This window comes from Balaenoptera borealis, assembly GCF_965194805.1.
Source record: "Balaenoptera borealis genome assembly, chromosome: 15".
Taxonomy (NCBI): Eukaryota; Metazoa; Chordata; class Mammalia; order Artiodactyla; family Balaenopteridae; genus Balaenoptera; species Balaenoptera borealis.
Window position 1 is genome coordinate 10,002,909 of NC_138871.1, and position 24,484 is coordinate 10,027,392.

Below are 24,484 nucleotides of genomic sequence, written 5' to 3' on the forward strand. Positions count from 1 at the left end.
AGAATATAATAAGATGTTAATTAGCAGGCTGACAGTGTAAACTCTCTCTTTTCACAGATGACATGATCTGATATGTAGAAAATCCTAAGAAATACACTAAAAACCTATTGGAATAAATGAATTCAGCACAGTTTCTGGATACAATCAGATCAATATACAAAAATCAATATTTCCATACATGATCCATAAAAGGAAAAAACTGATAAACTGGACTTCATCAAAACTGAAACCTTAAAAAACAAACAAACAAACAAAAAAAAAAACAAAAAAAAAACCCTGAAACCTTTTGCTTGGTGAAAGACCCTATTAAGAGGATGAAAAGACAGGCTACAGGCTGGGAGAAAATATTTGCAGACAACTTATTTCAAAATGTACTCCCATCTAGAATACACAAAGAACTCTCAAAACTCAATAGTAAAAGAAACCAAACAATCCAACTAGAGAGTGAGCAAACATTTCACCAAAGAGGACATACAGATGGCAAACAAGCACGTGAAAAGACATTCAAACATCATTACCTATTAGGGAAATGTAAATTAAAACCATGATGATTTATCACTACACAACTATTAGAACAGCTTAAAAAAGTGTTTTTTTGTTTTTTTTAAATTTACTTATTTTTGGCTGTGTTGGGTCTTCGTTTCTGTGCGAGGGCTTTCCGTAGTTGCGGCAAGCGGGGGCCACTCTTCATCGCGGTGCGCGGGCCTCTCACTATCGCGGCCTCTCTTGTTGCGGAGCACAGGCTCCAGACGCGCAGGCTCAGTAGTTGTGGCTCACGGGCCCAGTTGCTCCACGGCATGTGGGATCTTCCCAGACCAGGGCTCGAACCCGTGTCCCCTGCATTAGCAGGCAGATTCTCAACCACTGCGCCACCAGGGAAGCCCCAAAAAGGTGTTTTTTAAGTGACAATTCTAAATGCTAGTGAGAATCAGAGGAACTAGATCTCTCACACATTGCTGGTGGGAATATAAAATGGTATGGCCACTATGAAAAAGAGTTTGGCCATTCTTAAAAAACAAAACATACATTTACCATTCAATCTAGCAATCTCACTGCTTGGCATTCATTCCAGAGAAATGAAAGCTTATGCCCACACAAAAACATGTACATGATGGGTATATACCTCTAAGTATTGAAAGCAGGGACCTGAAAATCTATTTGTACCCCATGTTCATAGCAGTATCATTCACAACAGCAAAAAGGTAGAAGCAACCTAACTGTCCATTGGCAGATGGATAAACAAAATACAGTATATACATACAATGGAATATTATTCAGCCTTTAAAAAGAAAGGAAATTCTGACACATGCTACACAAGGATGAACCTTGAGGACATTATGTTAAGTGAAATAAGCCAATTACAAAAGGACAAACATTGTATGATTCTACTTATAGGAGATAGTTAATCAAATTCATAGAGACAGAAAATAGAATGGTGGTTGCCAGAGACAGGAGAGAGAAAGGAATGGGGAGTTTCTGTTTTGCAAGATGAAAAGAGTTCTGGAGATGGATGGTAGTGATGGTTGCACAACAATGTGAATGGACTCAGTGCTCTGAACTGTACACTTAAAAATAGTTAAGATGGTAAATTTTATGTTATGTGTATTTTATCACAATTTGAAATTTTTTAAATGTCAAAAAATGCACATGAATATTCACAGCAGCTTTGTTTGGAACAGCCAAAAATTGGAGAAAAACTACATATCCTACAATGATGAATGGTGGAACAAAAGGAAGAAACTATTGATGCATTCAACAACTTGGATGGACATCAACGGTATTATGCTGAGTGAAAAAAGCCAATCTCTCTAATTCCATTTATATAACATTCTCAAAATGACAGCATTTTAGATATGGAGAACATATTAGTGGTTGCCAAGGGTTAGGGATGGTTGGGGAAGACAGAAGAGGGAGAATGTGACTCTAAAGAGAAAGCACAAGGGATCTTTGTGATGATAGTTCTGTATTGTGATTGTGGTGGTTATAGAAATCGACACGTGATAAAAATTGTATAGAACCACACACCACCCCCAAGAATGCATGCAAACTGATAAAATCCAAATGAACTCTGTGCATTGTATCAATGTGTACAATGGTTTTGATACTGTATTATAGTTATACAGTTGACCCTTGAACAACATGGGTTTGGACTGCATGAGTCCGCTTATATGCAAATTTTTTTTCAATAAATACTGCTGTACTACATGATATGCAATTGGTTAAATCCATGGATGCGACACAACGAATTCAGAGGGCCAACTATGGGACCTGATCACCCATGGATTTTGGTATCCGTGGAAGGTCCTGGAACCAATCCTCTGTGGATACTGAGAGATGACTGTATAAGATGTCACGATTGGGAAGAACTGGGTGAGGGGTGCATGGGACCTTTCTGTACTATTTTTGCAGCTCCCTGTAAGTCTGTAATTATTTCAAAATGAAAAGTTAGAAAAAACAAACAAACCAGAACTTGACTGCTTGGCCATGGGCCAGCAAGTTCCCTTGTGACCTGAGCTGTCCATCATGAGCTGGGTGCCATCTGACCCACCAAGCCATAAAGCTGGGCACACAGCAGCACGCCACCATCAAATGGAAGTGGTATATATGAAGCTGGGCTCAAGCAGATCCTGAAGGCACAAGAAATTGTATGATTTCCTCATGACCATGGCCTCCACTCTTGCGACATTATCTTCTCTCTCCAACCCCTACCTACGGCTTCACGGTAACCTCCCTCTGAGCAGTTGCCTGAAGAGGAAAACTCTTGGGTTCTGCATGGTATGCAAGCATCACCTAAAAGGACACAGCTGCACAACATCTCACTTTGGGAAGGCTCTGCGGGACAGTGATGAAGGGAAATCCTCTCAGTGGGCAGAACTTTGAGCAGTGCACCTCGCTGTTCATTTTGCCTGATCAGAAGCACAGAGCTATACTTTTTCATGGGCTGTGGCTAATGGCTTGGCTGGATGGTCAGGTACTTGAAAGGAGTATGATTAGAAAATTCAACGAGGTCTGACAAGGAGTCTGGGGAGAGGTGTGTCGACAGACTTCTCTAATTTGGCACAGAATGTTAAGATAATTATGTTCCATATGAATGCTTACCAAAGGGTGAGCTCCACAGAGAAGGATTTTAATGAGGTGGACAGAATAACCAACCTGTGAATGTCAGTCAGCCTCTTTCCACAGAAACGGACTCAAGAACAAAGCACTAGGGATGGAGGTTACGTTTGGGCTCAGCAACATGGACTTCCACTCACCAGGGTCAATCGGGCTCCAGCCACTGCTTAGTGCCCAATATTCCAACAGCAGAGACCAACACTGAGCCCCCAATATGACACTACTTCCCGAGGATTAGCCAGCTATCTGGCTGCAGATTGATTACATCGGGCCAGTTCTATCATGGAAGGAGCAGCACCTTGTTCTGACTGGAACAGACACTCTGGATATGGATTTGTCTTCATTGCCCGCAATGCTTCTCCCAAAACAACTATCCAGAGCTTTGCTGGAGTTGGGTATGAAGAGCTGTTCAATTCTATTTATTCCCCCCTCGGACCTTCACTGAGACCCTCTCCGTGCTCGTCTGTATCTCGCACTTCTGGTTGGGAAGAGTCCGCAGCATCAGCTCCGTTCCGAGGGAGGAGGATGTCACCGGCTCGCGGTCCCGCCGCCCAGTAGGTCCCGACGGTCCCGCCGGGTCCGTGGAGAGAACACCGTGAGCCAGCCCCGCCCACACCGGCAGCCAGCCCAAGCCCCGCCCCTGGGTCCTAACGCGAGGACCCCCGCGGGGGCTGTCCGAGGCTGCGCCGGACTCATCCCACTTTGCTTCCCGTCCAGACAACCCCTCACTCGGGCCTGCGCTGCGGCACGGCCCCCTGGCCTCGGAAATTCAGTCTCGGGCCGAGGTCTGCGGCCGTTGGACGAGGAGCAGTCGCGGCAGGCGGTGGGAAGGCTGCCCGGACGGAGGCGCTCGTGGTTCTCCACCATGGCGGCGGCGGTGCGCGCTGCGGGAATTCTCCCAGCGCTGTGTGGCGCGTCGGCGGGTGAGAGGCAGGACGCTGGGAGCAGGGGCTCTGAGCGGGGCGAGAGTAGGGGTTCGCCCGGGGCCTGCAGACACCCGGGTGGAAAGAAGCGAGAAGCCGCGGCCCCGGCCTCTCACGCCCGGCTCTTGTCCCGCTGGGACCTGCTGTGTGACCTTGCGCGCGTCCGCATCCTCTCTGGGTCGCAGGGCCCGGGTCTGTAAAGTGAGGGTGGACTGGACGCGGTCCAAAATCTCTTCCAGTTCACCAGGCCGCTCGTGCATGCTCGGTTAAAAGGGGCAGGGTAGTGGCAGGCAAGCATCGCCTTCCCAGCGGGCGTGATTCACAGGTTCATTTGGTGATGCTGATGTGGGGTTCGAGGTGGATGGCGGCCAGCGAAGCTCGAAAGGGCAAGAGGCTGTCCTTCAGCTTGAGTCGGATAGGACTAGTGTCAGTTATTTTAGATTCTAGGCTGATCAGTGCCCTTTATTAAAAAAAAGGATGTTTGGAATGTCAGTAGTTTTGCTTTTATTGTCCTCCCCCACCCCTAGTTGGTTGTTTGCAGCCCGAGGAAAGGCAATCTGCTATCCTCCAGCCTGATGTTTATCTCTAGGAACCACTTCGTAATTAACTTGACCTTTATTCGCTCTATTTTACTGTAAACCCACAATCAGGCGTTCGTAATTCCGAAATCCGAAGATCTGCAAAAATCGAAAAGTTCTTTTTTGTAACTCATTCTGTTGGGAAACTTGACCTGCAATCGTTTGTCGGAAAATCTGACCTGAGCATTTTTTACTTTTGTTTATGTTGTGACCACCTCCTCCTTTTCCAAAACCCTGATCAAATAGCACGTAGCATGTGTAGCTTTCTTTCATGAGCTCTTAGGTGTAGCAGGGACTGTCTTAAACTCTTTATGCTTTTTTCTTTGCTTTATCTTCACAATGCCTTTATGAGATAGATGCCTTTATTATTCCCATTTTACAGATGAGGGAATTAAGGCACACAGAGGTTGAGAAACTTGTTCAAGGTTAGACTGGGAGGATGTCAGGTTTTTGCACCCACACCACCTGGCTCCAGAGCCTCTTTCTTTCTTTCTTTCCTTCTTTTTTTTTTTTTTTCTTTTTCTAGTGTATAAACTGTTTTTGGTAGTGGCTTTATTGGGATGTAATTTACATACCACAGGATTCATCTTCTTAAAGTATACAGTTCAGTGGTTTTTAGTGTATTCACAGAGCTGTGCAACCATCACCACAATCAATTTTAGAACATTTTCATCACCCCAAAAAGAAACCCTGTACTCTTTTAGCTAGCATCCCCCCGACCCCCATTGCCCCCAGCCCTGGACAACCACTAATCTACATTTTCCTCGATAGTTTGCATGTTCTGGATATTTCATATAAATGGAATCAAGTAATATGTGATCTTTTGTGACTGGCTTCTTTCACTTAGCATAATGTTTTCCAGATTTGTCCATGTTGTAGCATAAATTAGTAGTTAATTCTTTTTTATGGCTGAATAATATTCTGTTGTGTGTATATACCACATTTTGTTTATCTATTGAGCATTTGGGTTGTTTGTACCTTTTGGCTCTTATGCCTAATGTGACTGTAAATATTTGTGTGCAATGTTTTTGTATGTACATATATTTTCATTTCTCATGTGTATACACCTGGGAGTGGAATTGCTGGATCAAATGGCGACTCCATGTTTCACTTTTTGAGGAACTGCTAGACTGTTTTCTAAAGTAGCTGTACCTTTTTACATTCCCACCAGCATGAGGATTTTTATTTCTCCACATCCTTGTCAACACTTGTTATTTTCTGTCTTTTTGACTGTAGTCATCCTAGTGGGTGTGAAGTGGTATCAATTTGTGGTTTTGATTTGCATTTCCCTGATGGCAAATGAACGTCTTTTTTTGTGCTTATTGGCCATTTCTATATGTACTTTGGAGAAATGTCTATTCTAATCTATATCCATTTTTAAACTGGGCTTTTTATTAGTGAATTGTAAGAGTTCTTTATATTTTCTAGATACAAATCCCTTGTCAGATAAATGATTTGTCAAATTTTCTCCCCATCTGTGTGTTGTCTTTTCATTTTCTTCATAGTGTCCTTTGAAACACAAAAGTTTTAAATTTGGATAAAGTCTGATTTACCTATTTTTGGTTTTTGTTGCTTATGCTTTTAGGGTCATATCTAAGAAACCATTGCAAAATCCAAGGTCATAATTATTTACCCTTATGTTTTATTCTAAAGGTTTTATAGTTTTTGCTCTTACCTTTAGGTCTTTGATCCATTTTGAGTTAAGTTTTATGTGTGGTATAAGTAGGGCTCCAGCTTCATTCTTTTCGCATGTGGATACTCAGTTGTCCCAGCATCATTTGTTGGAAAGATTATTCTTTCTCCACTGGTTTTTCTTGGCACCCTTTTCAAAAATTAGTGTCCAGTGAATGCTGTCAGAGCCTGTTCTGAAGTACTGTACTGTGTGAAGTGGTACACTGTACGGTTACAGCCTGGCGCTGCAGGGGCTCCTGATGAAAGAGGGGAGCAGAGTGCCGTGGGAATTGGGGAGCCTTCACCGAGAGGTGGTGTTTCAGGCAAACCAGGAGAAGCTGTCAGAGACACACTAAAGGATTCAAGAGCTGAGTGTGTTCCAGACTGACTGCGAGTCTCCTGCGGCCAGAGGGGGATGGAGAGGAGAGTGGTGGAGATGAGGCTGACGTGGAAGGTTGGGGCCAAGTCGCAGCCCTGTAGGTGATGCTGAATTTTGAATTTGTTCTGCAGATAGTAGGGAGCCAAAGAATGATATATCAGGGCCGTGCGGTGACTAGACTTGTAGTTTTAGAAAGGCCTGCCTGTTACCAAAGGGAAAAGGGGAGGGGGGTAAATTAGCAGTTTGAAATAAGCAAAAAAAAAAAAAAGAGAGAGAGAAGGGCCTGCTTGACAGCAGATGGTGAATTAGAGGGAGAGACACTGGAGGCAGACTGGAGACCTGTTAGGAGACTGTCCTTACCGTGTGGCTGAGGGATGGAGCCTGAACAAAGAGGGGCAGTGAGACTGTAGGAGGGTGTGCAGCTGAGAGGTGGATTGATTTTTGAGGAGAATCTATAGGGCTTGGTAACAGGTCAGATGTGAGAGTGAAGGAGCCGATGTGATGTGATTTCATTTACTTGGGCAAGTGGTCATGGAGCCCAGAAATTACTCATTTACTTGTCTTGGTTCTTTTATTCTATAGATAATACTATTCTTTAGGTGTTAAAAAATGTTCCTTTTCATGTAGAAATGGATCTTAATTTTTTTTTTTTTTTTTAATTTGTAGGTCATTTATGGTCCAGGCAGCTTTACGTAAACAGCTTTCCAACAGCTTCCATTTTGGCATTGAAGACTGTTGCCAGCAATGGTGAGATTTATTTATCTAAACTACCTTTTCTTATAAGAGTTAGTGTTAAGAGTACTTTATGTAGTTTTTAAAAATGTAAAGGAATGAAGTACATTCTTTGTAATAGAAATGGATAAGGTCTAAAGAGTATTTTTCAAATTTTTAATGATTACAGCTGTTATAATTCAAGGCTTTTAAAAATAATAGCCATGATTTATTGAGTAATGACTGTGTCAGGTTAATAGTATGTTATCTAGGTTAATCCTCACACCAGTTTTTATGAGGAGTTGTTATTCCCATTTTACAGATGCTGAAGTGAGTCTCTGAGAGGCTAAGTGACTTGCTTAAGGTCACACAGCCAGTAATGGCAGGACTGGGTCCTGAGCTGTCTCGGATACTGTGATGTGTTCTCGAAACACAGTGTTTGTAGAAGGGGTGGGAAGAGTGCTGACTGGTGGAATGACCGCACAGTTCTTGGCTCCTCCACTTTCTGCCTGTGCAACCATGAACTAATGACACCCCTTGGACCCTCAGTTTCCTCTTCTATAAAATGAGGATGGTAGTTCCTACTTTAAAGATTGTTATCTTAAAATATTGTACTTCCGAAGAGTACTAAAAGGTTTATATCTTAAAACCACTTCCCTTTTCTAGGCCTTCTCATCTTCCAGTGACACTTGAACTTCCATCTGGTTATATTTCTAAACAGATAGTGTATATACTTGTTCTTTTCTCTGTTAACATCGTTATGCTAATTGAAGATTTAATTAGGCACCATCCCTGCTTTTTCTGAGCATAGTTGTAAGCACAGTTTTGGTCGAATCTATAGGCAGTTATGTATATGTTCTTCACAGCTGAGCTAGGTAGTACAGTTGACCCTGTACGACCAGAACGGGTTTGAACTGCACGGGTCCACTTATATGTGGATTTTTTTCAAGAAATAAGTACTATAGTACCATGCAATTCGAGGTTGGCTGAATCCAAGGATGTGGAATCGCAGATAGGGAAGGCCAACTATATGTTATACGTGGATTTTTAACTGGCGGGGGTGGGGGGTCAGTGCCCATCACCCTCACGCTGTTTAAGGGTCAACTGTATTCTCTTATTACGTTTCCTTTCTCCTACAACATTTTCTTTTTCCTAGAGTTAGTAATTGCCTTGTTTTTAAAAAATTGCTTTGTATTCTTTGTACCTGTTGCAGTATTTTCCTAAAGGCTGCAACAGATTGGTCAGAAATAGCAATAATTTTTCTAAAATCCCTGAAACACATCACTAATGAACCAGTTTGATTTAATAGAAGAGATTTAAATTAGAAGGAAGAAATTCTTCATGGTGAAAACTGTTAAACACTGAAGTGAAACCTTCAAGGGCAGACTCTGTCTTTGAAGAAGTCCACCCAAGGGAGCTTCCTGGGCTTGGCCCTCTGTGGACTCCATGCTATTCCTGAGACGGAGACTTCATGGTCCGAAATTAATAAGCATTCAAAGGATCAGAGCAAAATTGTTAATTGATCGTTGGTGGATGATAATCTGTAATTGAACTTCAAATGTGATTTAGCATGAGCTGCTGCCACCTCCTGTTTTGAAAAGCACAATGCAATTTGAGCAAACTCAGTTGTAGCGACAGTACATTAAAAGAGATTATTTCTGAACTCTGCAGTTGAGTTCTTTCTACTTTTGACAGTTGGACCTTTGTAGGCTAACTACATTATTATTTGTGAATAGTATTTTGGTCTTTTGAAAAAGATTAAAGAATTCTAAATTTGATGGTAGTGATTTTTACACTCTTCAAGTATGTCAAGGATTGTAGTGCTAAACTACAAGAATAAATTCATGTGCACTTGATATTTTGTTGAAGATTGAGAAGGTTACAAGAAAAACTAAAATGTGTCCAACATAATGGGATTTAGAATGATTATTGAAGATCTGAATTTATTTAAAATGAAAAGCCAGTATTTTCTATTTACTTTTAATTGAGTAATTTACAAAGTAAGCTAATAGGTCCAGAGAGACCTCACTATGTTATCTGAGCCAGCCTCCAGAAGTTTTATTTTTTAAAGAAAGACTGTCCTCAAAATATGATTCGTAAAAGTTCAGGATTTTAGTGACTTATTTTTATTAGTAACAGTTAATTTTTTGGTGCTGGCAGTGTTTCTCCATAGGTGTGGAGCATCTAACAGAGTTTTATTCCATCTACCTGCAGGCTCTTTGTCATCTCCAGGAACCAGAGACAACCGTCATTTTATCAGCTTGACCCATGCGCTACAGACACAGTGCTGTATTTCTTCTCCCAGTAACTTGATGGGCCAGCAGTATAGATTCTATAGTTTCTTCACTAAATGTATGTAGACTGGGCACAAACTTCCCATTTCATGAAACAGGAAAATAAAAGGTGCTTTTGTATCTTAATTTTTCTTCTTTTTCTTTTTCCTCCTTAAATGAATTAAGACTTCAGAGATTAATATATGATGTACAGGCATACCTCATTTTATTGCACTTCACTTTATCGTGCTTTGTGGATATTGCGTTTTTGACATATTTAAGATTTGTGGCAACCCTGTGTTGAACAAATCTATCTGCACCATTTTTTCCAGCAGCATTTGTGTGTTGTTTCTGTGTCATATTTTGGTAATTCTTGCAATATCTCAAACTTCTTAGTTACTATTATATTTGATATGGTGATATGTGATCAGTAGTCTTTGATGTTCCTACTATGACTGGCTGAAGATTAGCATTTTTTAGCAGTAGAGTATTTTTTATTTTTATTTTTTGAATATTTTAAAAATTAAAGTATATATATTGTTGTTTTAGACATAATGCTATTGCATGCTTAAGACTGCAGTATAGTATAAACATAACTTTTATATGCACTGGGAAACCAAAAAATTTGTGTGACTCACTTTATTGTGATATTTGCTTCGTCGCAGTGGTCTGGAACCAAACCCACAATATCTCCGAGGTACGCCTGTGCTATTAAAATAAAAATGTTCCTCCGTGTACCTCCTAGAATTATCTCACATGCTACCAGTTGTATTGTACTGTACACACTTTCGGGAGTACTACTTTACTTTAATCCCCTCATTTGGGGCACCTGAGGTCTAAAGGACCTGTGGAATCCCTGGAATTCCAGGATGGAATTGTGGCCCAAATCCCTGCTGATTTAGATTCACACCAAGAATATACTCAAAATCTGTTTTCAGTTGCACTTTAGTTGAGGAGACAGGACTAATCAGGAAAAGTTAATTTTAAGTAGATGTTGTTTTGCTAAGATTACTCCTATCTGAGATAGTATTTGAGAGTCCAGTCTGAACTGAAATTAGCTTGTAATAAATGGAGATTGAATCCGCAATTCAACATTAGGCAAATTAAAAGAAATTAGGATTATAAAGCCAATTCATTTTAGACTATTTGGTAAATACAGAATCAAAAAGCAAAAAATCACTTGTAATCCTACTACCCTGAAATCCTGGGTTTGCTGCTTTTTTCATGCAGCAGTACGCTATACATTTTCCCGTGACAGTACATGGGCTTCTCCAGTGCAGTGTCATAACTGTAGAATATTTCATTGTGTGGGTACAGATCACTTTAATTTGGATTAAATTAAATAATGACCTACTAGGTCATTCGTGTAGCTATGCAGAAAAGAGGACCAGATGATGGGGAATTGCAAGTAACACAGTCTTCCTTGTATCAGAGGGTTTTGGTGTAAAGAGAAAAGAGAGGTGGGTAGAGTTGGAGCCATGAGGCTCTTCCTTGGTGCCCCCAGCCCCAGTGTTTTCTAAGAGCTGACTTTGTGCTTTGATGGTGGTGGTTGGGGGGTGTCGGGCGGGTGTGTATCAGACTTACAGGCCTTTTTAAAAATAGTCTTTTCCCTGCCCTGAAAGGCCTTTTCTCTAACTCTTCTTGTTCTAGAGGTGCCCCTTGCCCTCTGAGACCTCTCACACCTGCCTCTGACTCTCCATTAGCCTCCCTTCTTCCTCAGTCATAGGACTCTGTACCCTTATGAGTTTATTGCTCCCAAGTCAGGGCGGGGTGGGGGTGAACTCAGTTGAAACCAGCATGGGGCTAGTTTTTGCTGTTTTAATAGGAAATAGTCTTTGACTTTCTAAATCTCTTCCAAGAAATAAAAAAACCCATAATTTTTTCAAAACTCATTAAGATTTCCTAAAAATGTTCAACATTGTATTTATAAATCTATCCCTCTGCCATAGAGGGTCCACCATTAAATGCTGGAGTCTTTTAAATCTTCGTCTTAATATCGTTTCTTTTAAAATCGAATCCCTTTTAGTCTTAATGAGTGATTTGCTTATTCTGATTCTAAGATAAACTGTAATTGATTGACCTCCTTATGCGTCCATTAAAAGTGCTCTCACTGTGAACTTTCAAGTTTTTGATGGCATTTATAGATACCATCATTTTTAAGCAATTAGGAAAGGAAGTCAGTCTTTAGTGAGACTTTAGTTTGAGGTTGGTAATTTTATTTCAAACCTGTGGTTCTTTTAAAAGAATCAGTGTCAGTCTAAAGTTTGAAGTTAACCCTTTGCTTTGATCAGGGATACACAAGGCAGCATGTGATGTGGAAGCTTACTTACTTTTGTGAGCTTCAGTTATGCAGATCATCTGTAATAATACGTTTGTATTTTTAAAAACAGGGTACTGTATAGCTATAAAGCATTAAAAAATATTATAAATCCAAAGCATTTTTCCCTTTTCATGTTATCTACCCAAAGGATCAAGGTGTAAGGCCTTTCAGGAAGCTAGCAGGTAGAACTTTCATTTTTATTTTTATTATTTTTTAAAATTTTTATTGGAGTATAGTTGCTTTACAATGTTGTGTTAGTTTCTACTGTACAGCAAAATGAATCAGCTATATGTATAATATATATCCCCTGTTTTGGGATTTCCATCCTATATAGGTCCCCACAGAGCACTGAGTAGAGTTCCCTGAGCTATACAGTAGGTTCTTATTAGTTATTTGTTTTATGCATAGTATCAATAGTGTATATATAGTGCATATATGTCAATCCCAATCTCCCAATTCATCCCACCCCCCCCTCTTTCCCCCTTTGGTATGGTAGAACTTTTAAAGCCTAAGGGCTCAGAAGAGGAGAATGAAGATACTCATTTGAGTTCTAGAATATGTTTAATATTTCAGGCATGTAGATATATGTATCTTAGATTTTTGACTAGTACAACATTTGTATGGCTCTGATTCTTTATTAAATTGGTAATGGAACAATCTGTGGTCATAAAATCAATTGGTGATACTGTGAAAGGTAGAAGTCCTTGTGAAGACAATTTAAATCTAATAAACGACATAGCTATACCAATAAAATTCAGAAGTGGTCAAAAGTAAAGAATCTGAATATTCCATAAGTACAAAGGGGAAAATACTGCTTGCAATGTATGATAGAAAAAGATCTGGGGACCCTAGAAATTCACAAATGGAAATAAATCAGCAGTGTCAGGGTCTATATATAAAGAAAAAGACAACAACGATGATTTAAGAAATACACACATACACATGCAGGTATTAACTATCAGACCTCTACATACTCATTCTTTCGCAAGTATTGGTTAGGCTATAACTAGAGTTGAAGGTGAATTTGGGCATCTCATTTTGAAGGATATACAGAGATGTTTAGGGCATTTACAGAATAGAGCAAACAATCCAAATTATTAAGATTTTTGGGTTCAAATTGCAGTGTTGGTACTCTGGGCTAAGAGATCTGTATTTTGGAAGTCTAGTTAGTGATTATCTCAATAGTTATAATGGAGGCAAGAGGGCAGGGAAGAGACCAGTCACACAGTTGTTAAAATGTCTGGGAAACAAATCTACTGGAAAGTAACAGGGATTGAAATATGGTTGTCTTTTGTGGGGGAAGGCCATATTCTGTAAAAGGAGTAGAATCGCTTCCTCTTGGGCTTTCCAAATGTAACCATGTGATGTGTGCAAAGAATGTTTTAATTTTGCTTTCATTGCCGTAATGATATGTGACCCGACTTCTTCCAGCCTTTTGTATTCAACAGGAATAAATCAGTAGACCGTAGATCACTGCTTGAAGAAATTTTTTAAAACCTATTTCTTTACAGTGACAGCAGATGAGCTGTGGAAAGGTGCCTTAGCAGAGAGTGGTGCCGGAACAAGAAAAGGAAGAGGCAAAAGAACTAAGAAAAAGAAAAGAAAGGATTTGAACAGGGGTCAGATCATCGGTGAAGGTAAACTTATTTATAAAAACAGCTAATGTGCTTTCTAAGATTTTTTCTCCAAAATTTTATAGATATTTTACAAACTAGAAGCATAAAACATTTCTCATGAAGGGTATTAGGTTCTGTGATTTTAGGGTCCAGCCAAATGGCTTATTGCCCCATGATTCAGGGAAAGGAAAATCCCATAGAAAGGGATTGATTCATTTAGTTATTCATTCAACAAGCCTTAAAGTGCCCTTGTGTGGCATCTGCTGCAAAAGTCCCTATCCTCAAAGAACTTATGATTCAGAGGTAGAAGGTGGAATAACTGGAGAACTGGCTTAACTTTTTCTCTGAAGGGCCAGGTAGTAAATACTTTTTTAGCCTTATGACCCACATGGTCTCTGTTCCAACTATTCAACTCTGCTGTTGTAGCACAAGAACAGTCATAGACAATACATAACCGAATGGGCATACCTGTGTTCCAATAAAACTTTATTTACAAAAATAAGTGGTGGGCTAGGGCTTCCCTGGTGGGGCAGTGGTTAAGAATCCGCCTGCCAATGCAGGGAACATGGGTTTGAGCCCTGGTCTGGGAAAATCCCACATGCTGCAGAGCAGCTAAGCCCGTGCGCCACAACTACTGAGCCTGCGCTCTAGAGCCCACGAGCCATAACTACTGAAGCCTGCGTGCCTAGAGCCCGTGCTCCGCAACAAGAGAAGCCACCGGAATAAGAAGCCCATGCACCACAACGAAGAGTAGGCCCTGCTCGCCACAACTAGAGGAAGCCCGCGTGCAGCAACGAAGACCCAACGCAGCCAAAAATAAATAAATAAATAAATAAATAAATTTATTAAAAAAGTGGTGGGGTAGATTTGGATTGTGGGCCTTACTTTGCCAACTTCTGGAACACATGATTGTTTATATTTGTGTTCTTTAAAGAATAAAAACAGTATACTTGAATCAACATTCTTTACTGTGGTTGCTGACAAATTATCTTTGATAGTAATAGCCTTTTGGATGTAAAGGAAACACCTTTCACTGCACTTGTAGCTGCTGCATGTCTACTTGGATTTTTTCTCCATGACTTACCTTATATCTTATTTATTTATTTATTTTCTTAACATTTTAAACAATCATATATGTATACTTTCTCAATTAAAAAAAAATTCTCAATAAAAAAAAATAGAGAAACCTAAAGTCCCCCTTGATGCCTTTATCTCCCCCAATCCCAGTTGCCTCCCCTAAGGAAACCACTGATTTCATTTTGATGTGTTTCCTTCTGACATTTTCTAATGCTTTTATATATATAAATACCCTAAAAGGAGTATACATTTTCTTTTAAAAATAATTAGATATGTCATATGGTACATATTGTCTTATAATTTGCTTTTTTTCACTCAATAATAGGTCTTGGAAATTGTTCTATATCAGAACCTATAGCACTACCTTATTCTTTGAATTTAGTACAGAGTATTTCATAGGTTGGATATGCCGTAGTTCATTTTACTGTTCCAATATTGCTGGACATTTAGATTGTTTCTGTTTTTTGCCTTTACAAATAACACTTCAGTGGACATCCTTGTCCAAGCACACATATGCCTCATACCTGCATGGGAGCGTTTTTCTAGGCAATACCAGTAAGTGGAATTACTAGCTGTTACGGTAGGTATGTTTAAAATTTTAATGAACAGTGCCAGGTGGCCTGTAGAGTGATTATGTTAGCTTAAGCTCCCACCAGCGGTATCATTATCTGTATACACATTGCCTGGCATTTTACGACTCAAGAAATGAATGCTTTTAAAAAATTCTTATTTATGTATGTTTTTAAACCTGCAGGGCGTTGTGGCTTCCTATGGCCTGGTCTGAATGTCCCTCTTATGAGAAATGGAGCTGTGCAGACCATTGCCCAAAGAAGCAAGGAAGAGCAGGAGAAGGTAGAGGCGGATATGGTCCGGCAGAGAGAAGAGTGGGAGTGGAAGAGGAAGATGAAGGTTAAACGGGAGCGAGGCTGGAGCGGAAACACGTGGGGAGGCGTCAGTCTCGGCCCCCCTGACCCTGGTTCCAGTGGAGGTAGCAGAGTCCTGGTTTTGCTTACATTGTGACAGAGAGAGCACTCCTATTTCTGGAATTCTTTGATATGATTCTATTTACTCGTCTGTTTAGATTGCCTTCTTCCTAAAAAGGATTTGAGCATCATTGAAGTAACTTCACATTATTACCCAAATGTATTTTATGGAGCACTAGAGGCCTATAAGCCAAGAAGTATTCCACAAATAGGGGGCAAGGCACTGGGTTCTGGTGTCTTTATTGTGCGGCTTCTCACAGAGCATTTGAACATGGTGGTGTGCATTACGGCTCTATATAAGTCATCTATGGGATGCAGTTTCCCAAATGCTATTGGTCATGGGGTGTGGAGCAGCACGGCTTGGGAGTGCTACTTTGATAACAGAAGAAACCAAATAGTTGTCATTAAGCCTCATAAAAGTACACATGAAATAAAAGTTGATAATATTTATCAGACTAAATTAGAAAACAAAATCATCTCCCCACTGCTTCCTGAGTACGTAAAGAAGGAAAAATCATCTGAAATATTCATCCTTGTCAATGAATAGGAGATGAAGAAATAGACAAGGGGTCGCCTGCTTTCTTTAGTTTGGCTCAAAGAGGAGACGAGAGGTTGAGGTGGAGAGACTCAGGCCAGCGTGCTTAGGACTGAGCAGAATGCTTCCGTTGGGAGAATGAAGATACGGGAGGGAGAGGAAAAACCCATAAACTTATTAAGTCCCTAGTGAGGGCCCAGATTTAGAGTGCAGACAAATGGACGAACTTGTGATGGAAGAAAGGGCAGGGGACAGAGTCAGGTAAGCTGTGTTGTTGGTGGTGGAAGGAGGGGGTGGGGCCTGTGTGAACGCTGTCTCTCCGGAGCCTTCAGTTAGTCTGTGAGGAGGAGATGGGCAGGGATGAGCATGGCCACCCGAATATTTTGATGAAAAGGTAGGGTATCTGGGACGGGCCTCAAAATTATCCAGTGGAGTGGGACTTGGACAGCGTTTAGAGGAAAGAAGATTGGCTGTGAGTTGATAATCGTTGAAGCTAGCTAATGGTACATAAGCTCACGTTTTGCTGTTTTTGGGGGGGTTTTTTTGCCTATGAATGTAAATTTTCTATAGTAAAAAGTCGACAAAAATAAAAGAACACAGAGAGTGTTTGAAATGGCTGCTGTGGTGAGAGGAGAGAGACCTAACTAAAAAGATGTAAAAGGCCAGCAGGCAGCAGGGAGGTCTTGACTGAGGTGGAGACCGTGAGTTTTTAGTGACCCAAGTGTGTCCAATGCTTTGACTTCTCTACAGCAGCACCTGGCAGGTCAGGTGTGCCCAGACAGCTGCGTTGATTCCATCCTGCATAGTGTGGTGGAGAGGGGAAGAGGTGAGGGACTTGAGGATATTCACAAGACCTGGTGGAAGTGTTGGACTGTGGTGTCTTGACTGAGTGGGAGAGACTGGAAGACCAGAGGGGTGATGGGGAAGGGGAACAGTGGTCGAGAGTCTGGAGGTGCTGGGGAGCCCCAAGGACCATCCATCACCTTTGAGTCACTGAGTGAGAGCTGGAGAGGTAGGAGGATGCAGTCAGGGAGATAGTGGTCGAGTTTATGAATTTAATGGTAGAACAGTTTCTGGTGATGATGGAGGACCAGGGTGCTGCTTTGATAGTGGCACCAAAATATCTGAGATTCTTTCTTAGTTAAAAGTCAGTGATGGTGCCTATGTTAAAAAATGCTTTCATACACTAATTATATAGACACATTTATCTGTATACCTGTTTCTTTTCTCCCTACAGAAACATATGATGATTTCGATACCAGGATACTTGAGGTGGGCATGCTGAATAAAATACCCAGTTAAGCCTTCCGAGAAGTTGGGATGGACAGAGTGGGGTGGGTGGAGAGGGTAAGAGGAACAGTGAGGAAAAGCCTTTGATGCATGACTTTTTCTGAGCTACAGAGCTGCTTTGGGTAAGGAAGTGATGAAACTTTAATTTCAGTTACTTGGTCATATTGGCTTTTCTGACTGCTGCCCTTTTGGGGGGCCACCCATTAAGGTCTCAAGACAAAGCAACTTCAGTGGTATTGTTGATAACAGAATTTGGAGATTGCATTTAAATTTCCTCCTTCTTAAAGCAAAGGTTGCAGTAGCAATTTCTCCTTGAATTCAGTGTATCTGACACTCAGTTCAGCGGGCAGAGATTGAGGGGAGCCATGGGAAGGGTAGAAAGCTTGGAGTTACTGTGTACGTCCAGCTCTTGGTGGGGAAATGATCTGCTGGGCTGCTTGTAGGCCCTTGAAACTGAAGCTTGTATCAGGTAAATTGCAATCACTCTTTCCAGGGTGTTTCCTAAAATAGTCAACTTCCCTTTGAGCTAGTGCTGCATACTTAGTGTTAAATGCCATATGGAATAATCATGTATTGAGTTTGTGATTGAATGTGTATATTGTTTCTTCAATATCAGTTGCATTACAGAGTTTAAGATATATTTACAAGTATTTTAAGTCTCTGGGTCCTCGTTTACACCCTTTTGAAATTAATTCCTTTGAAGAACTCTTGTCTATGTGGGAGATTTCCTGTAAGATTATCCACAGGAGTGGGCTTGAGCTCCCTTTTCTTACCTTATGGGAAAGGGGCTGCCATGTAAGCAGTTTAGTTAACAGTTTCATAGTTCTTGGTAAATTTATAAATATGCCAAAAAATGCAGATTTTCTTGTAGTTCATAATAAGCAGGTATTTCCAAATTTTCTATTTTCAGTTGAGCTTAACCCATAGAGATCCAGTCCTGTGCTAATTATTTCTATACACTGCATTTGATCATTTCTAAGATGGACATTTTTTCATATTTTAACATCTCTGATATTGGGATGTGATTGATTGACTGATTGACTGATTTTTGGCTGCTCCACGCAGCTTGTTATATCTTAGTTCCCCGACCAGGGATGGAACCCGGGCCCCAGCAGTGAGAGCGCCAAGTCCGAACCACTGGACCGCCAGGGAATAAGAAGGATGTGTTTTTATAATCAATTAGTTATAAACTATGTCAAAGTTTAATCAGCAACTTTTTATCTTTCTGTGGTGCGTTCATTAAAATAGGGTGTATTGAGTTTTACAGTTTCAAATCCTTTAAAAGTTGTCTCAGTCAAACTTTCTAACAAGCCTGTGAAATAAGAAGAGAAAGCCTTACTTCCATTTTACTCCTGAAGAAACAGTGCAGGTGGAGGTTTCCCATTGGAGAAAGTGTGCTGTTGGTGCTCGTGGGATTGAGGGATGATGTGTGTATTCACCACGTGTGCCTATGTGTGTGTGAGGAGGTCACTCCAGTTCCCTACTTCAGAATTCTCTTAAGGTGTAATATTTATGAAACATTTTCTTTTAGGTGAGGAACGTTTTCAATATGACAGCAAAAGAGGGAAGAAAGAGATCAGTCCGTGTCCTGGTTGCTGTGGGGAATGGCAGAGGAGCTGCAGGTGAATGGGGGTGTGATCATATACAAAGAGCTGGTGGTGGAGGGACAGCCGTGGCCTGGGCTCAGCCGTGGAGTCAGTGGGTTCAGGCTTTTTTGACTAATTAAATCTTTCAGCGGCTTGGGCTCACAGACCTTGTGGTAAACCCATATAATCCCGTAGAGGCAAAAGAAAGATCTTCCTACATCTGCCTTTTTCCATGAAGACAATGAATATTTTAAAAGGCTTAAGACACTACTGTTTATGTATAATAGTGAAAAACGAGGGGGAGGGAAAAACACTAAATGTTCCACAATAGGGACATAGTTACAAGAAGAGTATAGCTATACATTGTAATAGTCTATAGCCATTAAAGAATTATGGAAAATTACTTACAAAATAATGGTAAGTCAAACGAACAGACAAACAAAAACCCACTTCGTATAAAACTGTGTAACATAATCCCAATTTTTTAAAAGTATGTTTATATGCAAAGAAAAGACTGGAAGGATTGGAAGGATATACACTGAAAAGATTAAAAATGTTTAATTAGTATGTTTGCCAATCATTTAAATTTCTTCTTGATACTTTTCTCTAAAGTTTCCATAGTGAACATCTGTTTTTGAAATGTATACATGAATACATTTCAAAAGGGAAAGAAAAGTGGAATGAAAATTGGAAAACTGCCTATTTAAATCCATACTGACACTTTCAAAACAACTACTACCTATAGATAGTATGTTGCCAGAGGAAACCACTCTTAACAGTTACTTTTATATCTTTTCAGAAATTCTTTCTTCATATATCACCATATATCTTCTTTTTTTTTTTTAAATAAGTTTATTTATTTATTTATTTTTGGCTGTGTTGGGTCTTCGTTTCTGTACGAGGGCTTTCTCTAGTTGTGGCAAGCGGGGGCCACTCTTCATCGCGGTGCGCGGGCCTCTCACTGTCGCGGCCTCTCTTGTTGTGGAGCACAGGCTCCAGACGCGCAGGCTCAGTAGTTGTGGCTCACGGGCCTAGTTGCTCCGCGGCATGTGGGATCTTCCCAGACCAGGGCTCGAACCCGTGCCCCTGCATTGGCAGGCAGATTCTCAACCACTGCGCCACCAGGGAAGCCCTCCATATATCTTTTTAAAAAAATTTATACAAAGGGTCATATTATATCCATAATTTTATAGCTTGTTTTTCTTGCTTAGTATTATACCCAGAGATTTATATATTAGCATAAATGGATTCCCCCTCATATTTTTGTATTGACTGCATAGTGTTCCATTGTATGGATAAACATAATTTTTGTAACTTTTCCCTATTGCTGAATATTTATGTTGTTTACACTTTTTTTTTTTTTTTTTTTACTATTTATAAAAACAGTGAGCTTCTTGTACGTGTCATATGTTGTACTTTTGCAAGCATATCGATAGGGGAAATTTCTTGCAGTGAAATTGCTGCCTCTAAGTTACATACATTTGAAATGTTGATGAGTATTGCCAGATTGCCCTCCCAAAAGGCTGCATCCGTTTATGTTTATCTGCACCATCACACCCTTGCCAGTCCTGGATAGAGTCAGACTTTACTGATTGTAAGTAAGTGACGATATGAAACATAACTCTTAGTTTTGATCTGTATTTCTTTAGTTATGAGAGTTAGGACACCATTTTACATGTCTGTTGGCCATTATAATTTCCTTTTTGAGATCTGTTAGTTCACGTGTTTCACCCATTTTCTGTTGGGTGATTATTCTCATTGATTTTCCTCTTTGTATGTTAAGGACATTAGCCCTTTATCTATCATATATTTTGACTTAGTTTTAAATTTTTTCCACACGAAAGTTTTTAAATCACAGAAGCTTTACACCTTTATATAGCAAGTAAGTTCACCCATATATTCCTCAAGGACTTACATGGTTTAATTTGTTTTTTTAAACTAGTCATTGTAATCCACAGCCCCTTTTGCCCCAGCTTCTCAGATGTCTTGCATATCTCATGGAACAGTACTGTCTTATGTTACTTTTCTGTGTATAATTTAAAAACAATACATTCTTCAAAATAAATAATGGTGATAGCAAATAATGCAAACATTTTCTTAACTTGTGGTAAACCTCATTTCACAGGATTAAGCATTTACAAACTCAGGAATCACTGATTTTTATTTCCGGGTTAACTGAAATCTGAATTGCGTTTGAAGGTTCCACTGAAATCATGGTTTTACTCTGTAGCAGTGTATGTTTTTTTCCCAACTTTTCTGGTTATTTTAATCTGTTTTCAGAATTCATGAAAACCATTTACCTTATTAATTTAGCATGGTTAGGGTTTTTTTGGGTTTTTCGTTTGTTTTTTTATTCAGTGTAGTTTTATCTAGAAATTTATAAAAGGTAATGTTATGCATCTAACCTTGAATTTCACAGGTACATTCAAATGTAATGTTTCCAAAATGCCCCAAAACAAAGAAGCAAATTTCTGTAGCCTCATGCTTTGTCATTTGTTTTGGATAGCGGGTTTTCTGTGGGCAGAAGAAAGATGAACTACTGTGAAATGTTGTAGGAACTGAAACTTGAAATGTGGTAAAAGACATTATGTGCCAAATTTATGCCCCTTTTCATATTTTTGCTTTTTCTTTTAAAGGTTTTGCCATTGGGAAAGCCGCTGAACGGGCAGATGCTTTCAGAAAAGTATGTACATTTTTCCTTTGTTAACAGTAAAAGACTAATAAGCTATGTGCTAGACATTGTGGGAACCACAAAAAAATACTTACTGTCAATGGTTACTTACTTACTGTCAAATACTTAACTGGCAAAGGTTACTTATCTCAGAAAAAGCAATTTCAGAAGTGCCTGTATTCTTGCATCATTTCTATCAGACTTGCAACTGCTTACCAAAATTACGAGACAACAGGGAACGTTTGAACACTGTCAAAGATATTAAGGAATTGTTTGGGGTTTTTTTTCTGGTGTGATAGTGATGTTATACTTAGGTTTTTTTTTTTTTAATTAAATCCTTAGCTTTTAGAAGTATATACTGAAATTTTTGTGTAAATTTGAAATTTTCCATAATAAAATATTTTATAAAAGGTATTTTTTGAAATCCCTGAGGAAAGGTAAATTCTAACAATAGATTTAAGGAATATATTTTCCTTCTTTCTTTCAGGCAAAGAACAAGGCAGTTCACTATTTGCATTATATAGAACGATATGAAGACCATACAAGTGAGTATTAATCTTTTCTTTTAAAATTTGCAGGATTATACTTGTTTCATTTATGTGTGGCAATATATCTCTGTGGGTGTTTCTGTGTTTCCCTGCTTGTTACTGCATTCTTACATATAAATATATAAAATGTAGAAACAAACTTTCTCTCCTGAGAAGGTTAGTAATGAGTGAAATCGGAGTTTGTTACTCATCCTTGGCCAACGTGTGGTGGCTGCTTAGGGTAGTATTGGTTGCTTTGTGATATTTGCAAGGGCATTAAAGCTATACCCCTAACCCTTCTTATGTTTATGTTTTTACTCTCCAGTATACCATGATATTTCTTTAACATTTAAAAGGACGCATATCAAGATGAAGAAACAACCCAGAGGTAACTAAAAAAACTCATAATTTGTTGAAGATAAAGCAGAGAAACTGTACCAATTTCATCCTGCCCTCTATTTTTGCTCACCTTTACCTGATCTCATTTTGAAAACACCAAAATGGAAAGGCCTAAGTTAGATTTAAGAAGATTGAGGCTTTGGGGAACTAAAAAGCAGTCATCCTACCCAGGCTCTCATGATTACAAACACTTCCGGGGTAATTGTAGGTGGGAAGAGCACATAATGAATAAGAAACAGTAACTGAGTGAGTGAATAGTTGGGTTTGTAGTGGGAACATTGGTTACTCCTAGACAATTCATTGATGCTACTAGATGGTTCTTTTTTTTTTTTTTTTTTTAATTTTATTTATTTATTTATTTTTGGCTGTGTTGGGTCTTTGTTGCTGTGCGTGGGTTTTCTCTAGTTGCGGTGAGCGGGGGCTACTCTTGGTTGTGGTGGCTTCTCTTGTTGCAGAGCACGGGCTCTAGGCTCGCGGGTTTCAGTAATTGTGGTGCGTGGGATTAGTTGCTCTGCGGCATGTGGGATCTTCCCAGACCGGGGATCGAACCCGTTTCCCCTGCACTGGCAGGCAGATTCTTTTTTTTTTTTATAAATTTATTTATTTAGTTTTGGCTGTGTTTTTTGGTCTTCGTTGCTGCACATGGGCTTTCTTTAGTTGCGGCGAGCAGGGGCTACTCTTTGTTGCGGTGTGCGGGCTTCTCGTTGCAGTGGCTTCTCTTGTTGCGGAGCACGGGCTCTAGGCGCACGGGCTTCAGTAGTTGTGGCACGTGGGCTCAGTAGTTGTGGCTCACGGGCTTAGTTGCTCCACAGCATGTGGGATCTTCCCGGACCAGGGATCGAACCCACGTCCCCTGCATTGGCAGGCGGATTCTCAACCACTGCGCCACCAGGGAAGTCCCAGGTGGTTCTTTTCTTATAGCTTATTCAGTTCCACTCATTTATTCTCATCATCAAGCATTGATTGAACATCTTCTGTGAACCAGGTGCTACACTGAGCTCTGAGGTTCCAGAGATGGACCTTCTTCCTGTCTTGGAAAGAGCAAGCAGGCAGAGTTCAGGGTTATGGAGCTGTGCCAGTCATGCCCAATGGTCTCGAGGTGTGGAATTATTGAACATACTGATTTGTGTTTCACCTGTGGTTCTACAGTAAAAATGATGTCATATAACTCTAGGTATACTTAGAAGGTCTGAATCAGAAGATAAAATATTATACAGTATTTAAATTTTTCATGTCAAAGCTTCTCGTACAGCTTTGCTAGAGCTATGGCATGGAAATAAACTAAGAGAAAAAATATCAAATACAGTATTAGTTGTATTAATTGTATTTAATACCAATTGTATTAGTGCACCAGAACTTGCCTTCTGCTTTAAAGTCATAATTAATCATTCATATGCCAGATAAAAACCATTTATCTTATTATTAGAAAAAGTATTGAGTTGAACACTTAGACATTAAGGTTTAGACCTGTGCTAAGGTGTGTCCCATGTGGTAGTTGCAGCCTGTGTGGCTATGGAGCACTTGAAGTGTGGCTTCTGAGAGACCCTGTAAGTGTCAAACACCACCAGATTTCAAAGACTTAGTATAAAAAAAAAAAAGAAATATCTCAAAAATATTATTGTATTGATTACATGTTCAAATGATAATGTTTTAGACATATTGGGTTAATAAAATATATTACTAAAATCAATTTTACCTGTTTTTTAAAAAACTTTAAAAAACCTATCTGCGAGAGAATTTAAAATCATATATATGGCTTACATTTGTGGCTTGCGTCATGTTTTTGTTAGACATGTTACTTTGGATACATCTTTATCTGAATGATTTTGGA

At 39.8% G+C, this 24,484-nt stretch overlaps 2 protein-coding genes across 6 annotated transcripts in view; one reads left to right on the forward strand and one right to left on the reverse strand.

Moving 5' to 3' along the window:
- Positions 1 to 3,751, reverse strand: part of ZNF2 (zinc finger protein 2) — a 59,620-nt gene extending 55,869 nt beyond the window's left edge. The window contains exon 1 of the mRNA XM_082356224.1: positions 3,551 to 3,751. Coding sequence (XP_082212350.1) covers positions 3,551 to 3,616 — 66 coding nt within the window. The 5' untranslated portion in view covers positions 3,617 to 3,751. The remainder of the gene's footprint in view (positions 1 to 3,550) is intronic.
- LOC309611598 (small ribosomal subunit protein uS5m) overlaps positions 1 to 24,484 on the forward strand; it is a 53,833-nt gene that overhangs the window by 20,207 nt on the left and 9,142 nt on the right. For 4 of the 5 annotated variants that reach the window (XM_082356218.1, XM_082356220.1, XM_082356219.1 and 1 more), the window contains exons 5-13: positions 7,332 to 7,412; positions 9,591 to 9,728; positions 13,481 to 13,606; positions 15,417 to 15,650; positions 17,418 to 17,452; positions 19,002 to 19,092; positions 21,693 to 21,739; positions 22,215 to 22,272; positions 22,580 to 22,642. In XM_082356218.1, coding sequence (XP_082212344.1) covers positions 7,332 to 7,412; positions 9,591 to 9,728; positions 13,481 to 13,606; positions 15,417 to 15,650; positions 17,418 to 17,452; positions 19,002 to 19,092; positions 21,693 to 21,739; positions 22,215 to 22,272; positions 22,580 to 22,642 — 873 coding nt within the window. Of the gene's footprint in view, positions 1 to 3,830; positions 4,038 to 7,331; positions 7,413 to 9,590; positions 9,729 to 13,480; positions 13,607 to 15,416; positions 15,651 to 17,417; positions 17,453 to 19,001; positions 19,093 to 21,692; positions 21,740 to 22,214; positions 22,273 to 22,579; positions 22,643 to 24,484 lie in introns of those variants that run through there. The other variant, XM_082356223.1, reaches the window with a different exon arrangement.